This window comes from Tachysurus vachellii, chromosome 18 (assembly GCF_030014155.1).
Source record: "Tachysurus vachellii isolate PV-2020 chromosome 18, HZAU_Pvac_v1, whole genome shotgun sequence".
In the NCBI taxonomy this organism is placed as follows: domain Eukaryota; kingdom Metazoa; phylum Chordata; class Actinopteri; order Siluriformes; family Bagridae; genus Tachysurus; species Tachysurus vachellii.
Window position 1 is genome coordinate 7,741,643 of NC_083477.1, and position 24,614 is coordinate 7,766,256.

The 24,614-nt window shown below is 36.2% G+C and overlaps 4 protein-coding genes across 4 annotated transcripts; all 4 read left to right on the forward strand.

The window, feature by feature from the left end:
• Positions 1-2,855, forward strand: LOC132860848 (parvalbumin-2-like). Its single transcript, XM_060892125.1, has 6 exons — positions 1-115; positions 706-781; positions 1,083-1,155; positions 1,712-1,844; positions 2,008-2,117; positions 2,684-2,855. The coding sequence occupies exons 1-6, from the start codon at positions 87-89 to the stop codon at positions 2,704-2,706; spliced, it is 444 nt and encodes a 147-aa protein (XP_060748108.1). The 5' UTR covers positions 1-86; the 3' UTR covers positions 2,707-2,855.
• Positions 2,856-4,289: 1,434 nt separating this feature from the next.
• Positions 4,290-6,170, forward strand: pvalb1 (parvalbumin 1). The gene is made up of 5 exons (XM_060892127.1): positions 4,290-4,330; positions 5,023-5,097; positions 5,313-5,445; positions 5,555-5,664; positions 5,921-6,170. Exons 2-5 carry the CDS (start codon positions 5,037-5,039, stop codon positions 5,944-5,946), a joined length of 330 nt encoding a protein of 109 aa, XP_060748110.1. The 5' UTR covers positions 4,290-4,330; positions 5,023-5,036; the 3' UTR covers positions 5,947-6,170.
• Positions 6,171-7,397: 1,227 nt separating this feature from the next.
• Positions 7,398-9,007, forward strand: pvalb4 (parvalbumin 4). Its single transcript, XM_060892230.1, has 5 exons — positions 7,398-7,490; positions 8,047-8,113; positions 8,260-8,392; positions 8,504-8,613; positions 8,714-9,007. Exons 2-5 carry the CDS (start codon positions 8,053-8,055, stop codon positions 8,737-8,739), a joined length of 330 nt encoding a protein of 109 aa, XP_060748213.1. The 5' UTR covers positions 7,398-7,490; positions 8,047-8,052; the 3' UTR covers positions 8,740-9,007.
• Positions 9,008-12,202: 3,195 nt separating this feature from the next.
• Positions 12,203-14,888, forward strand: pvalb8 (parvalbumin 8). The gene is made up of 5 exons (XM_060892126.1): positions 12,203-12,356; positions 12,856-12,920; positions 13,234-13,366; positions 14,156-14,265; positions 14,646-14,888. The coding sequence occupies exons 2-5, from the start codon at positions 12,860-12,862 to the stop codon at positions 14,669-14,671; spliced, it is 330 nt and encodes a 109-aa protein (XP_060748109.1). The 5' UTR covers positions 12,203-12,356; positions 12,856-12,859; the 3' UTR covers positions 14,672-14,888.
• The last annotated feature ends 9,726 nt before the right edge of the window (positions 14,889-24,614 follow it).

Here is a 24,614-nt window from a genome sequence, read left to right on the forward strand (position 1 = left end):
CCCTGAACGGGGTACCAACCGAATGCAGGGCACAAACTCAAACACAACCATTTGCACTACGGACAATTTAGCATGCTAAATCAAACATGCTAACCACTGTAATAAGTGTTCATATGTAAGTTAAAAACCATTATGTGTATAATCTGATGTGGATATCAGCTCTGAAAAAAATGTATAATAAATAACAAACACAAAACTGTAGAAATGTATACTTCTCCTCTCTGTATTCAAAGGAGCCCTTTCAGAGTGTAATGTTGGATATTCAACAAAATTCTAGTATAATTTATTATTAATAAAATACATAATATATACTACAAACACTGGCGAATGTAACGGAAGTCAATGTGTATGACGTTATACACTCAAATACGTCTAATTCTTTATTTAAATGAATCATTTTAAATGATTTATGGCTTATGTGTTTGCATTATAGATGCGGTTTATTTTAATTTCATTTATTTGTTTGCAGAAACAGTTAATTTAATTCTCTTTTAGCCTTATAAGCAATCTGTAATTATGTCGTTATCTAGCAATCTGTAGTTGTCCCTGACAATAATAGAGTATTATTAAACTCAGTGGTAAAACAGCTGGCCAATAACAACAATACTTGTTAGAAATCATTCACTAATGAGAAGGGAGGTGTTTTTTTCAAGAAGATCTCCTTTGGGGTTGAGAACACACATCTCCAGTTGTGTTGACTGTCAGTGTTCACAGTGTCGCAGTGGGTAACGAGGAGCACGACTGCTTTGAAGAGACGCATTCATTCATCCAGAATCTGAAGGTTAGTGCTTAACAGTTTCTTACACTTTAGTATTGACTAAAATGTGCTAATGTTAATATTACTTCATTATGCAGTGGCTAACGTAGGCCATTTCGACAATTCTCCATTGAAGCTAATGTCTGTATTATCTGACAAATTATCATCCAAAATAAATGCACAAAATCAAAATAGAAATCTATAGAATAGAATAGAATCTATAGCCATGTTATCTACTCGTGGGTTAGATGCTGTATTATTAGATATATGTGAGAATACACTGTGTATGCATACTCCTGAAATTGTATTTTCACCCTCCTTTCAGACGGAAACAAGCATGGCATTTGCAGGGATTTTGAAAGAAGAGGACATCTCCGCAGCAGTTGAGGCTTGCCAAGGTCTTTTTAAGAATACAATACCTATAAAAATATATACAAACCACCGCAATACATCACATAGACTAATACAGCAGCTGCTACATAAATAAATTCAAACTACATTTAGGTATCCACACAGATACACAGAAACTCCCTAGGGTCTATGCACAGGAGATGGGAGCTGGTTAAATCCAAGCAACCATGCAGCCAGGGGGCTGGGGAGCTGTTACTAGCTAGTTACCTGTGATTGTGCTGAGTGTTCAAGAACAGTTTAAGCCCGACCTCAAATCCCACCTGCTCTTAATTATTCATCTGACAATTCTGTCTGCTTCAGAAAAAGATGAAATGATGCACAGCATAACACGAGTATTCAGAGGCATAAGTATACGTATACAGATAGATAGATAGATAGATAGATAGATAGATAGATAGATAGATAGATAGATAGATAGATAGATAGTGGCAGAATGAGAGAGAGATGAATAAAATTAGGCTTGGCTATGAAGGTGAGGAGTTAAATGAGCCCAACATATCTTAAAAAGTCTGTCTGTCTTTCACTGCTGTTATCTCTCCACAGATCCAGGCACTTTCTGTCACAAGTCCTTCTTTGAACAAGTGGGGCTCCTCGGCAAATCAAACATAGATAGTCAGAAGGTGTTTAAAGTCCTTGACCAAGACAAGAGCGGCTTTATTGAGGAAGAGGAGCTCAAGTAAGACATTACACTTGTTTGCCCATAATAATGGTCCACCTGTTCCTGGTACTTGGGTAATTTAAAAATCACATTGTCTATCTATATTTTCCATTAATCTTTAATCTTATATTTTTGTTGTTATAATGGAACATCCTTAACATTAGATTTCTTGCTTTTTAAGATTCTTTCTCCAGAACTTCATGGAAGAAGCCAGAGAGCTGACAGATGCTGAGACCAAAGCTTTCCTAGCTGCTGCAGACTGTGATGGAGATGGAAAAATTGGGATGCAAGGTAAAACCTCATTTGATAAAAACTGTTCTACGAACAGGAAGTTGGAGGAGCAGTAACTTGGCTTTCACAATGACTGCTAATGTCATGTCCCAAAGTCATTTCATTTAATAAATATCATCAAACTCACTGATATAATGTAACTAACATCACTGTCACTGATATAATGTCAGTAAAAGGTTGAGAAGAACTAAAATTGTTTGTTAATTTTATACTAGTTCTTTATGATTAAGCAACCCACAAAACAGATTTTTTTCCAGCTGACATTTATAGTCTTGTTCTGCACCAGAAACTGGAAATATATTGAATAACATTATTATCAGGGTGCAAATTATGGGAGGTTTTAGGAGGTCTGACAAACTAGCCTAGCTTGATTCAATTTTTATGGTCATTAATTAAGATTAAATAAAGCCTGGTTCATCTCCAGCAATTATGATGTTTGTTTTTGCTGTGGCTTTTGAGGCAGAAAATGTAAATGATCAATATATTATAAACCCTTTTATATTTGCTTATTTCACCTTCAACTCCTAATAGGACTAATATGAATCTTTCTTCTTCTTTTTTTTCAGAATTCTGTCTGCTGCTAAACTGAAATGATGAATTATCTGCCTAGAATATTTCTTACTTATTTCTTACTTATGTAATGAGAATGAGAATGTTCAGTTGTAACGATCAGACTGATAGCTGAATTTAAAATATTGTCTTTAATGATTGATTGAACTAATAAAATATAGTACTTCACATTTTGTGTCTTCTTTATTTATACACCAATGAACTGTTTTTTTTGTTTTTTTTTTGTTGTTCAGGTTATTTATAGACAACGTTACAAGTCCTATACAGTATGGGGACCATTCTGTAGCTCTTATTGTTTTTCTCTCCTCTTGAAAAGACCAAATCTAATTTAAACAGACAAAAGTTTGCTTTAGAGACACTTACATACACTCACCATCCACATTATTAAGATAACCTGGACACCTGCACATTTATAGATTTTTATCGAATCAACCAATCATGTGGCAGCAGCACAAGGCAAAAACGCATGTAGATAGAGATCAAGAGCTTCAGTTAATGTTCACATCAATTTAGGCTTTTGGGAATCATTTGCTCATACATATTTTAACACTACAATGCGATACATAAGGCCAGTGTTTTGACAAAAAAATACCAACACAAACTGGTACAAATGGTAAATTTATTTTTGCCGTTATTTAGCAGTGGTTTTGAATATAGGTTGGGTACTAAAAAAATAAAAATCTGAATATTTAAATCTGGCTCCTTTCAAGAAACACACACACCCGGAGCAGTGGGCAGCCATGTATGCTGCGGTGCCCGGGGAGCAGTTGTGGGGGGGTTTGGTGCCTTGCTCAAGGGCACCTCAGTCATGGCCAGCTCGAGACTCGAACCCACAACCTTAGGTTTAGGAGTCAGACTCTCTAACCATCAGGCCATGACTTCCCCATGACTTCTGACTCGGGATCTACATCTAACTCTACATCAAGTCTGTTACATCTACTATTAAAAATACTACACAAATTAAAGTTATTTGATTTATTCCTTACAAATTGATTGATTGCATACAGGTTTTAGAGCCACCTATTATTATTTTGTGATACCTATTGCAGTATGAGGCCCGTTTTGCATTCTACAATTTACATTTTTTGGGGGCTTTTGTCAATAATGAATAGATTTTTTAATTAATTAATGTATTTATTGGTCATAGTATTGTTGATAAATTGATATATTGTGGGCCTTTAATTATAAAATATTATAAATACCAGTGTTTGACAGAAATATCATCAATTTACAAAAGTGGCACAAACACAATGACAAACTTTTGTTTGTTTTTTTAAAGTTAGCAGCTGTGTTATGTCTCTGGTTGGATTATAAGAAATGAAAATTAAATAAAACATTTACATGTTGATAATGATTAGTAAACACTGTGTGTTGCGAGCGTGTGAGTGCTAACAGCGTGTGAGTGCTATGTTAAAGGAGGAGGCCTACACATGTTTCACAACATTGCCTGAGAGCGTTAAAAATAGTCCAACTTTGACTACTAGACACATTTTTTCAAAACTATTCGCAAGGTCTATAGGCAGTATCCATTACTGAGGCCCTGTAAATGGTGAGGGTTGAGAGTATATAAACTGGCCTGGAAGAGATCGTAGGGACACACCCCGACTTCCTCTGCTTTTTCACTCGCCTTAGAGAAGCACAAGGTGAGTGAGATGAGAACTCTGCCACTTTTACTTATGGACAAGAAAATCAAAGCAGCGTTCAAAGAGTCTTCAGGATACAGAGGGTTTAGGATTTTTGGTGGTTTACAAATGGCAAGCTATTAAAAAATGGCAATGGACAGCTTTTTTGGGGAATACATTCTAGTGATTGAGGAGTTTCTACATTAGTGCTGGCCTGTCAGAAAAAGATGGACTTTTCTTGCACATGAGACATCTGTGGAGGCATCTGTGATGGAAGGAAATCACCACCAAGGAAAACTTTCAAGGCCCATGTGCATGCCATTGCATAATCTTTTTATTTTGTGTCCTTAGTATTATACAGTTCTATCTCCCATTTATTTTTACACCAGGTAGACCCATATAATACTAAGGCTAATGTTTATTAGAGCCTGTCACTTGACCTGTTACAGACTAAGCTGCATGCATAAGATCCAGCTGTAATTGCAAACTACTGAACTAAATATAAAATCTGTGAAGCTCTTTTTATGACCTAAAAAGTATGACTTCATTAGAAATTCTCACTGCGCGTACAAGGACAAGAGAGGGCATTTGGTTACATAGACAGTCTAAATAAGCAGAGTAAGAAATACAATTTGTTAGATATTACACCAGGCATTTTATTCATTCTGAGCTGATGCAAGACATCACAATAACGTCCTGTCTTTTTTGTGCAGCTTGATCAGTGAAAATGGCCTTTGCTGGAGTGCTGGCTGATGCTGATGTGAACGCTGCCCTTGCTGCCTGCGAGGGTAAGACTGAAATTTATACTATAAACTACATAACTACAAATCTAAATATTTCAACATTTAAACACAGAAAACTGTAGTACAACAAATGAAATTTGTAAAAAAAACTGTAGTACAACAAATTTTTTTTATATCACTGCAGGAATTGTATAGTTTCTCGACAGGCCATAGTGTGTTTGTGTGTGCATAAATTAAGATCTTATTGTCTTAATCTCCAGCTCCTGACAGCTTCGACTACAAGGCTTTCTTTGCCAAGGTTGGTCTGTCTGCCAAGACTGCTGATGATGTCAAGAAGGCTTTCAGCATCATTGACCAGGACAACAGTGGCTTCATTGAGGAGGATGAGCTGAAGTAAGAAATCAATCTTAACAGCAATTGATTATTCTTTAATTACCCAAAGAACTGACATGTTTTTAGATTCATGAATGAAATGACTAAGCATCTATACTATTTTTTACAGGCTGTTCCTGCAGAACTTCAAGAGCGGTGCCAGGGCACTGACTGACAAAGAAACCAAGACCTTCCTTGCTGCTGGTGACAGTGATGGTGATGGCAAGATCGGAGCTGACGGTAATTTGATACACACTGACGCACCACTCGCATGACATAGAAAACTTCAGTAATGTACTGAGTTCATTAACTAGTTGGTAAATATTTATATGAAGTATACTAAAATACAAAGACACTGGCTAGCCTGGGCCTAAGATATAAATATTATAATTAGCACTGAGCTTGAACATTTGAAAATATACTTTCAGTATACCTATGAAGGGAATCGTTGTGTAGAATTCACTAATGGTAGTTTTATCTCCATTTTATCTCACAGAGTTTGCTGCTCTTGTAAAGGCTTAAATTTCCATCTGACCAAGACCCTTCTCTGTTCACGGAACCAGATCTCATGCTACTGCTCATCTAACCTAAGATCATATTTTTTATATGTTATTTATGAACTGACTTCTACTTGAAATTGTCCTTAAAGTGTATTGTTCACATTATCTGGACATGTTGGCTTGTGCAAATGTCTCATGCACTTCTGGGGAAGAGTGAAAAACAAGGAATAAATGTAATTGGTGTAACTTCTTTTTTTCCTGCTTCTTTTCAAATGCAAGACAAATTGACTTCCATTTTTTTATAGGTGCAAGTGTACTTATAAAAAAAAACATTCAGGGTAGTGCAGCTCTTAAAGAAAAAGCCAGACATGATACTTTAGGGAAGCAAGGGAACCAAGGGAAGGCCCAGAAAAGATTTTTTGGGGGGATGCACTGCAAGGGATTTACAAAGGATAGTTTTTCACATACACACAGCAACACTATCCAGTTACCTGCAATGTTAGTATGGATAGCTTGCCATATTGGTCAGGTGGAATATTGCTGCCCTCTGCTGTGGTAAACATCATTGAATCCAAATTATTTTCTCAGATTCTACTAAATTTAATGACTTTTCCATCTTCCAGATTGAGTTTGCTGGAGGAAATACATTTTTTTAAAGAACACTTTGAGAAATATAAATAGAAAAAATTGTAATACATTTGCACTAGAATAGGAAATGAAGAACACTTGAAGGATCCAAAAATTTTATTAATTTGCAAGTCAGTCTTATTAATAAAGTCATGTAGTCACATGTCACAGTTAGATAACTGGATATGCACAAAGTGATACAGATTATTATTACATATGCTCGTTAAATCATTATTTGATCAATAATAATAATAGTAATAATAATAATAATAATAATAATAATAATAATAATAATAATAATAATATTGATAATAATAATAATAATAATAATAATAATAATAATAATTGTTGTTGTTGTTGTTGTTGTTGTTATTATTATTGTTATTATTAAAAGCAATTATGAATTTTAGAGCAAGGAAAACTATTCTTCTTCCAAAATGTGGACTGCTAAAATGTGAAGAAGAAAAAAAACCAAACAAACAAACAAACAAAAAAAGGCTGTCAGTGTTAAGATAAAGCTGCATTGCATACCTTAACACAGTCTTGAAGATAACTTGCAGCAAGGCACTAGTGAGTTTCGTATTGGAGACCTGAGCTGAGCCCTATGTGCTCACACTGTTATCCATACATGAACTTCACACCAGCGCTGTTTCATGCGGCTCAGCAGCGTATATTATTAGCATTGCAGGACTTTACAGACCTCTTTTTTTCAACTCACCATTTAAGCGTCTTCCTTTCCTTGATCGAGTTAAATATAGTGTGGTCTGTCTGCTGGACACGTTTCAAGTGCACCAGCCTTCTTCTATTGGGTGACTGTTACATTAGGCCTCATATTTGGACTGTGTGACAGTATATAAAGTTGAGAGCGATGGGTCGGGGTTCACTGCAGTTTGCTCCAGTCTTTGAGAATCTACAGCTCAACACCAAAAGACGAAAGAGGTGAGTTTGCATGGGACAACATGGAAGAGAGAGAAAGAGAGAGAGAGAAACCCTAACACAGGACCTGCAATGCATTTGCAATATGCCCTTATCAAAGCCTATCTGATTATTTCTTTTTAATGCACTGCTTCTAAACCCTTACCACTGGACTTACCATGGACATAAAAGAGAATATCTTCACCTTGTGATTAGGACCACATCGTCCCATATACTGTTGGACATAGACCACTGGATTTGATCTAGCATCCTAATGATGGCCATGTGACCTGGATGTGGCATGCAATAGCTTTCCAGCTGTTACTTTGTGCTGTCTTGAGTCGACTTGATTGCTTCACTGAGCTGGTGACAGAAAATAACTGTTATAGAGTGAATAAAACAAGTAAAATAAAACTGGATGGTGCAACCTATGACACCAAATGGAATATGCATTGCTTTGGGTTAAGAGGATGCCATCATGGCCAGACTCAGACTCACTGATATGATATGCATATTAATTAGGATGTTTTTTGTGACGTCATTATGATGTTAATGTTAATATTTGTCTTCCTTTACTTAGCTAAAGATGGCATTCGCTGGTGTCCTCAACGATGCTGACATCACTGCAGCCCTGGATGCATGCAAAGGTATAGACTACTTATGTAGCTTAATCATATTATACTATATATTATTTATTACAACAACAACAATACTACTGCTACTACTAACAATAATAATAATCATTTTTATTATAATTTGTTTTTTTGTTTGTTCGTTTGTTTGTTGTACACAGCCGATGGCTCATTCAACCACAAGGCCTTCTTTGTCAAGGTTGGTCTGACTGGCAAGTCTGCCGATGACGTCAAGAAGGCTTTCGCCATCATTGATCAGGACAAGAGTGGCTTCATTGAGGAGGATGAACTGAAGTAAAGAGAAATTAATTTATTAGTTTGCAGTAATGTACTGAAAGTTACATCTTTTAGCTACAATAATGCAAAGTAACACTAATAACAAATACAATAATACTTCATCTGCAGACTGTTCCTGCAGAACTTCAAAGCAAACGCAAGGGCACTCACCGACGCCGAGACCAAGACTTTCCTCAAGGCTGGAGACACCGACGGTGACGGCAAGATTGGAGCTGATGGTAAATACTTTTTATTATATTTACAGGCATCACAATAATTTTAGTAATTGAATGCATCATTAATCATTTACTTTTTTTTTTTTTTTTTTGCTTTTTGCAGAGTTTGCTAGCCTGGTTAAGGCATAAAATGCTTCTGACCAACAAACACTACTTCTCGCTCTGAAGGAACAAGTTTGCCCAAGATCTCCCATGTTCATCTGACTATAAATAATTTTTATACCGATGCTTATGAGAAGTTTCCTCCCATTCAGCACACACTGTCCAAAATGATGATTGTGAATGTAGCGCGGCTGTGTATCCTGTCTTAAATATGAATTTTGCTTACTGTAAAATCTGATGCACTTTTACGGGAAAGGACGATAAGAAAAGAATAAACATTCTTTTGCAATATTGACTTTTGTCCATTCCTCTAGTGTATATATTCCCTTATAACACACTATTTACATCAAGAAAACAGAAAGCATGTAATTTAGCTTATAACGTATATGTCACAATTAGCGTACATCATCATCCTCATTATCATCACTACCATCTGCCTTGACCACACCAACTCACTTATCTTCACTGTTACCATCCTCATTAGTCCTACTGCACCGACTATAATATAGTAATATTTTAGTGTAGTTTATAGAGAGAAAATCAGCAGCAGCAGCAGCAGCATCAATTTTATTAACCTTTATAAAATCAAACTCATCCACATCAGCATAAGCGTCATCTCCTTCATCATCAGTACACTACTAATAGTTTAGTGCATTACTGTAGTTTATTGGTAGATCATCATGGTCTTCTTTATTAGCATAATCACTCATCTCCTGAAGCTCTCACCATCACCACCATCATCATCATCATCATCATCACCATCATCAGTTCACTGAAAGCTAATGCGAGAACTTATCATCATGTTCCTTAGTTGTCACTATCATCATCACCACAATTATCATCATAGTGCTTAAAGTTTAACTGTTGGTTGCAGGTGTTCAATGACACATACAAAAAAACCCCACAAAGTCATTGCCTGAAAAAGTGCTCCAGAAATAATATACGCTAATGTAAAGATAAAATTAGATCAAACTGTGTCAGATTTTATCAAAATGGGTAATGGGCTAATTACTTGGGCTTGTTGTTCTCTTGAACGAAGCTTGTATCTGATTAACTTGCCTTTACTGCTGCAATTGTCTCTTTGTCTCTTGGCTAAAAATATTCATCGGATTGAATATATTCAATGCATCATGACTTCTCATCTACTACAAATGTACTTATCCAGTAACCTCATAAGATTACCAAGTTAAATACACACCCAATACAAACCCTGGTTGATTTGTAATTTGCTAAAGCAAACCTTTATTTGTTGTTTTTTTATTTGTCCTTCCACTGATCATGTTTTTTAAAGTATTTTAAATACTTTTGAAATTTTATCTTGATTTCTTTTATACACAAACAATTGTAAAAAAAAAAAAATTAATTAATTGTTTTTTTTAAATTAATAAATAAATTGTTAATGTGATGAATAAAATTTGAATTTGAAATTTAGTCCTTTGATAATAAGTCAATTTTCAGTTAATTGTTGTTGTTTACATACATACATACATACATACATACATACATACATACATACATACATACATACATACATACATACATACATACATTAATAATAATAATAATAATAATAATAATAATAATAATAATAATAATAATAATAATAATAATAATAATAACAGACAGCTGACTTCTAGGCATTTTGTTCAAACGAGCATTGTGCAGCAATCAGTACTGCAGTTATTTTACAGGATAAAACCCTGTAGGTGCTTAAGATGACCACTAGATGTCGGTATTTCCTAATGAATGGTACTGTTGTAACGCGGATACAGCGGGGTGCCCAACATTTCACCTGCAGAACAACTTACCTGCAGAGTTCAGCTCCGGCTCTAATAGGATAGTTAGAAACCATCATGCAGTCACCAAGCGCTGCTTAAGAGGACTCGCATGTGAGAAAGCAGGAGGAGAAACCAATAAAAAAAATTGGCTCCTGGACAATGGGAGATGCTCTGAGCTACCGGATATGAGGTACCTGATACACATGTACGCATGACATCATGGCTAGAGGGTGATAAGAAGCCCTGCTGGATCCAGTGTCCTCATCTAATTCTTTTACGTCTAAGTGTGCCAGTCTCTTGAGTTTCTCTTTCTGGAACCTCAGAACAGGATGCTCTAAGCTCTGCAATTCAGGACAAACTTCAAGTTACACTGATGATGTCAGTTCTCCAGGACAAAACTTAGGTGACTGTAAATTTCCAGCTTTTCTTAAAGCTAGGAAATCTTGTTATATTATGGACAAGCTGGTATATCCAATTATATTCTCTTACATTGCTGATGGCAGAAACAAATACAAACTACAGTCAAATTTAATTACACCCTTCATGAAAAACAAGCAAACAAACAAATAAGTGAATAAAGCAAGTAAATAAAAAGAAAAGAAAAGAAAAGAAAAGAAAAGAAAAGAAAAGAAAAGAAAAGAAGAGAAAAGAAATGCTCATTGAGAGATATGGGATGTTGCATTTGCAATTCTTTTAGATTTAACCCCATAATTATGTTTGAAGACAGCGTTTGAATCAATGTCCTGATTTAACCCACAGTTATATTAATGTTATAATGATATGAAATACAAATAAAAACAAATTAAAGCACTCACACACACACACACACACGCGTGCGCACACGCACTCATACTCACACGCACACACACATTCTCACGCACACACACACACGCGCGTTTTTGAAGAACAGCAATTAAATATATATTACTCGCTTGTGCAAGGTTTTGCTATATGCGTTTATATGCGAATTATATATTACATATGCTCACTAGTAAAAAGAGGTGAAATTTTTATCCCCGAATCATCAAGGAACTGAAGAAATGACAGGGTTTACCATCGTCGGGAATGTGTGATTAGATGGATAAAGTGGCGTGACTTTTTTTGATTAACAAATGCAGTGTCTGTGTGTGTATCCGTAATGTTTGCATGTGTGCATATATTTGTGTGCGTAAGAGAGCGAGAGAGAGAGAGAGAGAGAGAGAGAGAGAGAGAGAGATTATTATTTTGTTGCATATAATATTTTTTTTGCATTATTAACTACACTTCATATCAACAATAGGTTGATAATCATAATATTAGACTTGAGAATAAAAAGGCACCATGTAAAAAAATAAAACTGCAACAACACTAACAGCCTAATTTTAGTGTGTTTATCTTACTCCAATAGTATCCAAGTCATTATTAAGTTTGCACTCATGTTGAATTACCTTGTTAAATCTTTAACATAATGCCTTTAAAATCTAAATCTCTTACTAATGTATTTAAAAGCAGTGTAATTTTTTATTCATTGTGCATTGGTATAAAGTGAACAGGGGCGGTGTGAAGGGAAGGCACGAGGAGGGAAGACCTGCAGACCACAGACCTCAGCACAGAGCTTATGTCATTCTCTATTCTACAAGGTCATGATAGACTAGGAATCAGCCTATCAGCATTCTGCCCCTGGGCGGATATAAATAGTAATAGATAATTAGTTACCCAAGAAATTTGAGCCGGGCCTGCCTGTAAGAATTCGATCGACAGACAGGTAACTTAAGAGTGGCCCATTGTCCCTGTGATCAGCCCTATATAAATCCCTCCTAGGCATAGGTTGCTCACCACACAACATTACCACCATCTCTAGCATCCACCACACTCCAACCTAAACGGGTAAGTAACAACAACGCATTCTGCACTCATCAGATTTGTACAAACTTTTTGTTGAAAAGTTACTGCTATGCGTTAAATTCAAACTAGGATGCATTTCAGATTGATGTTAAATTTTTTCTGAAGTTTCAGAAAATACTTTCAAATGTTTCTGTATTTTAGCTTTTATAACACAGTCAACTTTTGTTCTGCTTGCTTAATAATATTGCACATACTAATACACACTGCTTCAGTCTTTAGGGAGCTTTTTAAAACTTTCAAAAACTTTTAGAGATTTTAAAAATTCTTAAATTATTATTATTATTTGTAACTATTTTGTTGAAAGTCGGTGTGTTTTTAATGTTTATTGCAACCTGTAAACACTGTGTCATGTCACACGTTAGATGATTTGATGAGCATTACTGACAGCACTGGATTTCTAGCTAATGATTTATAAAATGTTTACTGCCTTTTTTTTTTTTTTTTGGAACGGTGTTAATTATTTACACGGTTTATTTCTCAGGATTATGTCGCTCACGTCCATCCTTTCCGCTGATGCCATCGACAGCGCTATCAAGGACTGCCAAGGTATCGATTTTCCACAGGCCGTATCATTTAGCCGGCTCTTTCAATTCGATAACAACCTGTGATGAGTGCAGTGGGAATACGCATAAACACAGGCGTCCTCGCTGAACTCAATACACTCAATCATTTTTTCATAGCTCATCTGCAGATCTACACTTTTTTAAAGATAACAGAATTATTATTATTATTATTATTATTATTATGATTATTATTCTTATTCTTATTATTATTATTATATTATGTAGGTTAGTCTGCATTTATTTGTTTGTTTGTTTTATTCACTTACTTACCGTCTTTCTTTTTTCCTTCTTCATAGCACCAGAGTCCTTCAACCACAAGAAGTTCTTCCAGCTGTGTGGTCTCTCCAAAAAAAGTCCCCAGGAAATAAAGACTGTCTTCGGCCTTATCGACGACGATGGCAACGGCTTCATCGAGGAGGATGAGCTCAAGTAAGAACAAGACTTATTTTTACACTATTTTCACACGTGAATTGGAAAAACATTTATACGTTTGGCTCGTGTACTGACTCATTTCATTTAAAACATCTGGAAAATGATTAAAAAAAACTGAACAGGAACGTGACAATTGTAAACGTAAATTTTACTCTTTAATCAGTAAAACACAAGACTTTACAAAACATTTCCCTAAGTGCTCTTTAAATCCGACCTACAGGTTTGAATTTCTTCTCAATTCACGACTTTCCACAGCTTAACAGAATAAGGCTAAAAACAAATGATGACAGTTCATTTCTTTAGTGTTTTATAAAGTGCTTAATTAGGTTTTGGGCTAACATGACCCACCAGAAATCTTCAGTGGACCACTGAATCAATTCCCTGAAAGCCTCTGGATGTGTCCTGGAGATATGGAAACATTATTACTACCATGACTTGGTGTTTTGATGATGGTGTTGGAGAGCACTGTTTAATACCAAAATGTCTTAAAGGTATTTAATTGGGTTAAGATCAGGATTTTCATAGTCATCAAATCATTAAGTGAGCTCTCTTGGTCTGTGGATGTGAACAGGGCAAGACTGGAAAAGAACACCCAGTTTTCATAAGGCATTCATAAGAATAGTGCAAAGATAATATGAGCTAGAATAACTTTGAATTGATTAACAGCGACGCCTCTCTCTAAGGGGGCCAAGAAAAATCAAGCCTTAAATTTTCACCTGTCTGTATATCAAATTTAATGTGTAGATACTGTTAAGAATGAGTCACTTATTTTAATTTTCTCTGTAGATTCTTCCTGCAGAGGTTTACATCTGGTGCCCGTGTGTTGACCGATAAAGAGATTAAGGCCTTACTATCAGCAGGTGATGATGATGGTGATGGCAAGATTGGAGCTGAAGGTAAGTATAATTGGTGTTTATTACACTCATAGAAAAATGGTTATTCATGGTTAATTAGATAATTAATCATTCTTGTCTTCCTAAAAAGGGTCTACTTGGAATGATATGAAAACATTTCCTCAGTGGGACAATGTAAAATTTGTAGCAATCTTAAGATGACTAAATATTTGTAACTTCGTGTAAAGGCATCTTCCAAAACATCATCTAAATAGCTTACAAATGATATCTCTGGTTTTATGGTTTAATGCTAAAGCATGGCAAATTCATGTACTGTAGAAACATAGTATTGTCATATACTTAGAACAATTTGTTTTTAATTAAAAAAAACGAGAACAATTTATATTCAGTTAAATGACACTGCTTTGTTTCCTTTCTGACAGAATTCAAGAACATGGTGCTCTCCTGAATGGTCAAAACATCTCTTGTGTCATGGTTCTGTTCAACAATGTTCTACCTTGTTATTTTGCTTTCTTTAAATTTCTGGAAGCCCCTGAAGATACAGACCCAATACAGAGCAAAGTTTATTTGTAAATACCTGTAAAGAGATGAAATCCAAATCATCTCCAGTATACAGCTGACACAACATAAATCATTTTGAGTAAATAATAAATGACTAAACTTTATGAACATCGCCTTTCTGTGTTTGTTGTCATGAATGTCATGAAAAGATGATGCACTTCATACACATTTGATACACCAAAATGTCAGATGAACAATATAAATATTGTGGAGAAAAATATACTAACTCATCTTCGTCTTATCAAGAAAAAGCAATACTGTAATCGGGTGAGAACTTTCCATCCAGTAGAATTAATATGATAGTTAAAGCAACAGGAACTAAAAACATTTTACAACCTGTAAAGTTAAGTGAATGGGTTATCCAACTAAGTATTATAATCTATTATAAAGTGGTTGTAGAAACCTGACAGGCTCCCCTTGATGGTGTTATAGTTCAAGCAATGTTAACATCCAGAATGACTTGAAAATGAAAACAGAAATTGGTGGAGAACCATTTTAAGGAGAGGTTACAGAATAAAGGACGGTGGCACACAACATCTCCGTCATTTATCATTCCAATGGTGATAGCTGAGAACTGAGTATAATTCAAAATCCATGTAAATAATGTTCATTTGGCCTAAGAACTCAGAACACTATATTATTCGTCTGAAGTAACATTTAAAGGAAACCTTGCTATTAGCTTGATCAGTATGCTATGTTCCAACAGCTGCTCCCTGTTTGAGGTCACCAGATCAAATCAACTTAACCACATAATTTGGTCTGACTGAGGTTTTAAGATGCCCTTCCTAACCCAACCCTCCTATTTTATCTGAACTTTGGCCTGGCACTGAGAGTTAACCCTTCAGTGGGTTGGTTCTTTGCTGGGGAAGAGCACAATATAGTTTCAATAATTAATGCCATTTGGTTATTAGTATGAAAATATATATAGAATGAGTGTCCAAATTTGATAGATATTTTTAACCAATATGTCAATTCTTTCATCCTTCATAGAGTAATTTTGCAGATTCATTATCAAGTTTGGCATTCAAGTCTGTGGAAGTAATAAAAGCGACCTATATTCATCTCAAACTTTATGCAAAGATCAACAACTAAACACAGCATTTTACTAACACTTTCTGTTTTGAAATAGATACCATGCAAATAGCAATTCAATCCAGTGCAAGGTGGTCAAACATTAACTATTTCCTCCCATGTTCAAGTCTATTTATTATTTTGATTGTTTTATAGGGACTACAATTTCAGTAGGTGTATTCATGAATTTGCATGTGGAGCATCTATAATGGATGCATGCAAGAGCAACTAACTCTTTCCTCTGGCATCATCATTCAATTATTAAAAAGTGTCACATAAAGCCTTGAACCATCAAATAAATTCACAGAATAGAAGCTCACAATTGGATCAACGAAAGAGTTGGTGCAAACTGTTTTGCACATATTTCTAAATATGGCAGTGATTACTGTTACCATCTTAGTGTGGATTTGTTAAGACAAATTTGGTCATTTGCTTCCTTCTAGTAGAGACCTTTTGCATGAATTTGATTCTTGCAGCACAAATCTGTCTATAATGGTACTTAAGTAACCACTTAAACATAGCTATGTTAGATAAACATAAGCATTAACATAATGAAGATTTTACAGAAAATAAAATATTTTGTATACCATGAAAGTGTATAGAAAGTATTCCAAACACAAGCCACTACAAACTAGTAGTGTTAACAATGACAATCAAGTCTGAGAAAACCATTTCCATTTAAAGATTCTATTCAAAGCCGAAGAAAATTATATAATAGTGTGGCAGTGGGTGTGTGGACAAGCACTGGTTATGAAGTGAGTAGGAGTCATAGAGAACTGGCAAGTAATAACTAAGTGTCTACATATCTGTGCTGTTAATGAAAGCCTATGTCTGTACTCTGTGTGACAGAACCTCACCCTGTTGGAATAAATATTACTCAAAAGCATCATTCCTTCTGACAAAGCCTCCCCTCACTGTCCTCAACTTCTCCTCTGACCCACCAGAGTGTCATAGTACTGCTAAAAACCAGAAGTGAGGGCTAATTTGCCCTCATAAAGATCATCCAGTTTCTCACAAACCATCTTAGCACTCATAACTGCAACAGAAACAACAGCAACACTTTGACAGAAGTGGCAGAGGATCAACAGAGTCAGAGGATCAACTCGTGTTAGAGGGATTAAGACAGCACAAACTCCTGCTGCAATTACCACCCAAGCCATAGCCCACGTCACAGTCATAATGATGACTCCACAGGATGTTCCAGAACCAGCGTCCCCGATGGCGGTAGGGCGTGCTGGTCCATGTTTCTGACACCCCACAGGTTTCTTTTGATCGAGGTTGACTGTTTCCCATTCCCATCATGATCACAGGGGGGTAAATATCATGACTTGGTGGATTCATGATAAACATCAATCCCTCAAAGCCTGATTCAATTTGAGACAAATATCAACTAGTGCTTGTGCCTATCAAATTCTGTACAGTTATATCCAACAGTTAGTTCACTAATTCAAATGGATTTCACTATTTGGAAGGTTGGATAGCATGGATTTAGAATGGTTCCTTATTCACACCTTTTGTGGGAACTGACAATCTGTCACATAACCTCCCCTATTTTTCAGTTATTAAATATAGGTTTCATATAAGACTGGATGCATATAAAGATACAGGGCATTCAAAGGAATACAGAAATTATACAGTTTTTGGTACCAAAGAGCTGCTTGGAATTGCGTTTTCATCATAATCATAATCATATAAGGACTTTAAGAATAGGTCAAAAGACTGACAAAATGGCCTATTTGACTAGGCATGCTCACCTTGGTACGCTGGTGGTTTATGATGCAGAGAATGTCAATTCACACAGGCTACTTCCAAAGCACCATTGTGGTTTAAGTCCTTTTCACAAACATTGTCTCAATTGTCTAATGCCTCTTGCCTGGCCATTACAACAGTGCATATGAGGGTACTGCTGTGAATAAATGCCTTAGACCAGAGATGCTGTAGGAAACAATCCAACTGGCAGTCAACCAACTGGTGGCAAACCTGGGGTCAATGCAACCAATTGCATACCATGTAAGGCCAAGGCATGCCACAAACACTCTGACATATTACCACCTGCATACAGGAGGTTTGTTGTAACAACTGAATCAAACTCTTTTTGAAAATGGTTTGTTCATTAACAAAAATGTGATTACTTGGGTCACGGACGGGGCATCCCCAAATTGGTAACACCACCGTAATTACAACTTGGTTGAAATCCAAGACTAAAAGGAGGTATGTGGTTGATGGCAGGCTGTTTTCACAGGTTTGTGCCTTATTATTTGGACATCACAATCCCCTGGACAGACCTCACAAAAACAAAACCCACCAGAGCCGGTTTATTGAGGTCTTATTTGTGGAGGCCGACTCTTTCTACATCCATTTTAAAGCCAAGATTAGTTATCACGGGTCTAACATGCAATGCCAAGGGATCCAGGTCAACATGGGGCAGCTTGCAGGAGTCAGGTGGGCCAAACAACATCACCTCTGTCTTGTTATCATTAAAATGTAGGAAGTTTAACACCATCCAAGCTTAAATGTCAGCAAGACAAGAAAGGAGGTGTGTAATGGAGAAGCCCTCCTTCTGCTTTACAGATATATAGATCTGGGTGTCATATGCATTACAATGGAAGGAAATCCCATGGTGTCTAAGGATGGATCCCAGGGGAAGCAGATAAATTGAAAAGAGTAATGGCGCCAGAACCGAGCCCTGTGGAACCCCGTAGGACAAAGACTCCTGACTAATGATACATATAATACATAGATTATATTAATGCTACTGCATTAGTTTTGTTCTCCTGGACAAAACCTGCCTTCAGTGTCCTCATTTCTCACTTCCATCTACCAGGATATGACACACTAATAACGAAACATTCAGCACCACATATGTATAGGTTTACAGTGATACAGCAAACAGTACATCATCATCATCAAACAGCATTTTTAAGTTTGGTAGAGCTGATATTAAAAGGAGTCAAAGAAAACTCCACCATATCCTGCCTTGGTCTTATATAATTATACATACCTGGTTATGTGTCTACATACTTTGGGCCATGTATATATTACATTTTAATACATTTATAAAGGTATTTATATTTATATACAAATGAAGTTTAATGGGATTCATCAAGCACATTAGAACTAATCATTAGAAAGGATCATTTTATTTAAATCTGAAAAAGCAGGAGAAACTTTCTATATTTAAACAATACGCTTTTACAAGGTTCCTGAAATAAACTTAACTCTGACAGTTACACCATAACAGTCACACCCCGACAGTCATGAGCTCTTTTATGTAATTCCATCAGGTAATAACAGTCATTACAATGTGCACTGTTATTTGCTGCACAGTCATTATACTGTAAGTCTGTATTGGTGACCTAAAAATACTTGGTGCCAAAATTCACGTTTACCTGCTTAATGGTTGTGATGATGCAATGTGCATTGAGTAATGCAATAAGCATTAAATACAGCTGCAAAATCAATCTATGTTACTGAATTTCTAACCCAGTAAGTCGATGTTAAAGTCCATGGAAACATATGAAGGCTTTATTATCAGAGGACAAGGGGATTGTTGGCTACAGAGAAACAAAAAAACAGGTGTCACTGGGAACTTACAGTGACTTCGAGATGGTGTTAAACTCTTGTCTTGCTACATTGGGTTGGTGATGTCTGAGGTCGGGGAAGCCAGTGATGTAACAAGAGTCTGCAAAGAAAATGAGCCATGACCCCAAGCGATCAGGAGCCATGACTTGTGAACAGGAAAGAAACGGGAGATGACGGGTCTTAACTGACTCCTCGAACACTAGAGGAGGCTCAAGTGACAAGGACAGGCGTGCAGGACACCCATGACAGTGCGATATTATTTCTGCTGTAGAAAAAACTCTACCCCACGCAGCAGATACATCAGCAGGAAAGGGTAATAGATATGGCCTGGGAATACAATAAGAAAATGTGAAAAGAAAATCATAAAAAATCTTAGTGATATTTTCACAGTGTGAATTTAGACTTGATCATGTAGACGTTAGTGAAAAGGTAATCATTTTTAACCTCTTGAACTGTATTACAAAAAACATTATGTTCAATTCCATAGTCTTTCAATCTGTCACAGCCTTTGGACAGTCACTGGGTTCATCACATACACATTAACTCAGAAATTGCACTTTTTTCCATCAGATGCTATTAGTGGGTGAGATAAGAAAATAGATAAAGTACAGTGCATTGCTCTATAGTGCCGCAGACAAAGTGGCAAATACATTTAACTTTTTTACCTTTCACTTACTGTACATTATAAATATTTATGACAACTATAAAACCTACAGTACTGCAGTGTCTTTGAATATTGAATGGCAGCAAATCAACTTTGATACCGTCGACTGTAAACCGTATCGTTTTGATAGCATCAGCCATCACATGACAAGTAGTTACCATTTATCATTCATAGATAATGGCGTAAAGAAAGACAAAGCCTGGAGACTGAAGCAAATCCCTGAAACGGCAGCCTTCTCTGTGGATTATCAACTTGTAATTGAGACCAATCAGTTGAGATGAGCTGCAAGTAAGCTTTAGTAATAGCCACAAAAGACAGAGCTAGATAAATTGGCTATCGTTGGCCAACTGTCTTTTGTGAGCAGGTGGCAATTATGAAGTCTGGTCATGGGGTGGAACAGTGTTTCTATTGTAGCAATGAGCTATGGATGCAAAAGCAGTGACTTTTACCTGTCTGCATGTCTGTTGGTCAATAATTAATGTCACTCGCTTCATTGTCCTTAAAAACTCATACGAAGGTGGGAGGATCAGGCTCACTTTTCTTATTAAGTCAGATCTGAAATTTTAATGGGCAACCCATCCTTTCCTGAACTACGTGAACCTTTTTTTTGCGGATTTGAATGTAAGCTACCTATCTGTGATGTGCGAGGACAATTGTTCCTGAAAAGCCACGGTGTTACTGTTCTGATCTGATTCTGTTATGGGCCACCCAATCTGCCGCAAGGGGATGAAGGTTATAAAACTTTTAACTGTGTCAAAGGAACAATGATACACTGAGATGTGTGTGTCAGGCCTTCATGTATTATGCAGCGCTTAGTTAACTAGCTGCTATTGTTTAATTTCTGTGTAAGGTTACGTTCTGATAGTTATGCATTAGTATATAACAAATCTCAGCCACAGGAAAGGGGAACTCTAGTTAGAAGGTTTGGGACTTAGCATAAATACAAAGATCAACACCTTTTAAACCAGTGGTAAGTATTTTTGTCTTATGAACTGATTCTCTTTTTCTGGAGTGTCATTTATATAGTTTTTTTATAGAACATGGCATACATATATAACACAGAAATGGTACTGCATTTGACCAATTTTTTTCAGTTTAGACAATTTAACTAGGAATTACTAGATTGCTAATTTCTAAGATGAATCATCTTCATCTTCATCTTTTTCAGGATTTAAACCCTTTACCTCGTTTAGTACAATATCGAATCTTTTTCTTACTAGTTCTTAGCCGTTTATAAGCTGGTGGAAACTGTCGAGATGCCGTTTTTGGAATAGTGATTAAGCTTGTCATGCTTGCCAAAGAGCTGGCACCCTGTAAGGGCTTGTAAACATCAACACGCTGCTCCCTGGTGTATTTCACCAGTGGTCTCTGTCAAGTCTCCAAGACCTCACCAGTGAATTATTAAAGCCTAACAACCTGCTGAAATACCAAACTCAGTTGAGTGGTTTAATTAAATTTCTCTCTCGGTTCTTTCAGGATATTCAACCTTCTGTTTACAGTGAAAGGATCACAGTTCACAATGTGATGTATTTCTGTTTCTTTCTGAAACACGGCGAAGTAGAGTTTAGTTTCAATAGAACTAATGCAGACAGTGAATAATTCTGCTGCAATAACTATTAGTAACTGTGTACATATTATCTATATAACTATATAACGCACACACACAAACACACACACACATGCAAGCACACACAGCTGGGAACCTGCCAAATGATCCCACAAGGATAGAAATATCTGACAGTTTTGAGCTTTTGGGGACATTTGGGCCCCACCACGATGTAAAAACATGCCTACATGCTAATATAGACTAAAAACCCATAGACCAAGCAGAGTAAGTCACAGCTCAGCAGTAAAATCACAAACACAGATATCTAGCTGCAGGGCAAATCAACCTGATCAAGCTGACAGAACAGCCAGTGTCACTGTCACACCACTGACAATACACGACACCCAGGTATCCTTTCCAGGAGGTTTTTAACTTAACGGAAATGTCTTACATAAATGTTATGGTTGTTATTAATAATGACTTAACATGCAGATGTAACTAACACCCTAATGTAAAGTTCAGAGCATCTTAAATGACCATGACAGTCAAAATGCACAACATGCAGAGCAGCAAGCTGACAGCTGAGTTTAAACATCTGTATGTGGTTTCATATAATAAAAGCTGAATTGTCTTATCGTTACATCAGAGTATGGTTGTAATGTATGAAAGAGGGCCGGAGTTACAGTTGTTTATCCTATGCTGTAGTCAACCTAAGTACAAAGAAGGTCTGAACAGGGTTACACTGACAAAGGTGTCTGGACTGTTGCTGTAATTACACTGAAACATAGCAAATGTCTGACCTCTAGTGGACAGCTGAATGAAACAAGATTACTGATTGTTACTTAATGCCTTATGAGTTCAAAGATTTCTTTTAAAACAAGGTGCCATGAAAGTCAAAATGCAAATTAAATGGATATCATTCAATATCATTTACACACATAAACAACAAATTGTAGTCAACCGAAACAATGATAATAAGAAAACAAAACAAAAATGAAAAAAACGGTGTATCAATAAAGTCGGCCTATTAGATAACCATACATAGAAAATCATATATGTGCATGTCTATCAAATAAAGTTGAATCCATAATTATGAATCATTAGATTTATTGAATAAAATAGATAAATATAAATAAGAAATAATAAAATCTATTCAGCAAACATGTCACGTGCGCTCTGTTTATTAATGTTCTAATTATTTTAGCATTTGAGCTTGCAGTAAATAAATCCTTAAAGCTCTGCAGCAGTAACTTCATCACCCCCACATCCCACATCCCTGGCAAGCACCAATCTGAGACTCTAAGCAAACTTAGCATGTGCCCCAGTGACCCATAATTCCCAAAGAATAGTCCCATAAACATAGTCCCATAAAAGTTGTAGGACTATGTTACTTTTAAGGTCTTTCTGTTTGCACACTTTGTCTTGCTTGAATCAAGCTCATGTCATGTTTTTGGCCTGCACAGAGTTTTGCCCTCAACATACACTGAACACTTTGTAATGGATTGGAACACTGACTGCACCCCAGGTCTTATTACCCAACTGCAGCATCTGACCTCACTAATGCTCTTGTGGCTGAATGAGCACAAATCCTCAAAGCCATGTTTAAAAATCAAGTTTCCCAAAAGGACAGAGGTTATTATCATGGCAAAAAGGGACCGAATATGGAATAGAAATGTTCAGGCTTCCTCAAACATTTGACCATATATGATATTGTATTTTAGACTCATTCCATGTAACCAGTTTAATCCAATAAGCATTTTTTTACATAGAAAACTGAGAAATGATCAATAAATGTTTACAGTGTGGCATTAGTAGCAGTAATTTGAAACAGAAGTCATAGATGTAACAAGAGTTAGACTACAATGCCAGTGTTTTTCTGCATAATTCATTGAATGTTTTTAAACTAATGGTAAGTGGAAATAATCTGGTCAAATCTTGGAAGTCTTATGTTAGACATATAGAAATGAAGTCAAACCCACATACTTCTTTTACAGCACACATCAACAGATCACTGGTGCCTCCTATCAAACATGTGTTAAGGTACGTTTACAGTAAGTGATTTGGGCTACTGATCAGAAAGCCCCAGCACGGCTATGTTACCACGGTTGGGCCCTTACACAAGTTAGTAATAATAATGACAACAACAACAACAATAATAATAATAATTATTATTATTATTATTGGGGGCACGGTGGCTTAGTGGTTAGCACGTTCGCCTCACACCTCCAAGGTCGGGGTTCGATTCCCACCTCCACCTTGTGTGTGTGGAGTTTGCATGTTCTCCCCGTGCCTTGGGGGTTTCCTCCGGGTACTCCGGTTTCCTCCCCCGGTCCAAAGACATGCATGGTAGGTTGATTGGCATCTCTGGAAAATTGTCCCTAGTGTGTGATTGCGTGAGTGAAAGAGAGTGTGTGTGTGTGCCCTGCGATGGGTTGGCACTCCGTCCAGGGTGTATCCTGCCTTGATGCCCGATGACGCCTGAGATAGGCACAGGCTCCCCATGACCCGAGGTAGTTCGGATAAGCGGTAGAAAATGAATGAATGAATTATTATTATTATTATTATTATTATTATTATTATTATTATTATAAACATAACAACAATACTATTAATTATTATTATTATAAAACATACGAATAATATTAATTATAATAATAATAATAATAATAATAATAATAATAATAATAATAATAATAATAATAATATGCTGTGATAAAGCATATTGGAATACTTTAATGTATACATTAATAATGTCTCCACTTTAACTTGACTTGATTTAAAAGAAACCTCTGTGAACCTGCCCAATTATCTAATCTAATCATGTGTTTGCAAATCAAGTCTGCAAATTTACTACAGAATAAAACAAATTAATATTTAATCGTTGGTTACTACTATGCATGAGATCATTCTATTTCTCCAGTCCAATGATACTATTTTAAAAAAAAAGGTGTAAGGACTTTTACTTTC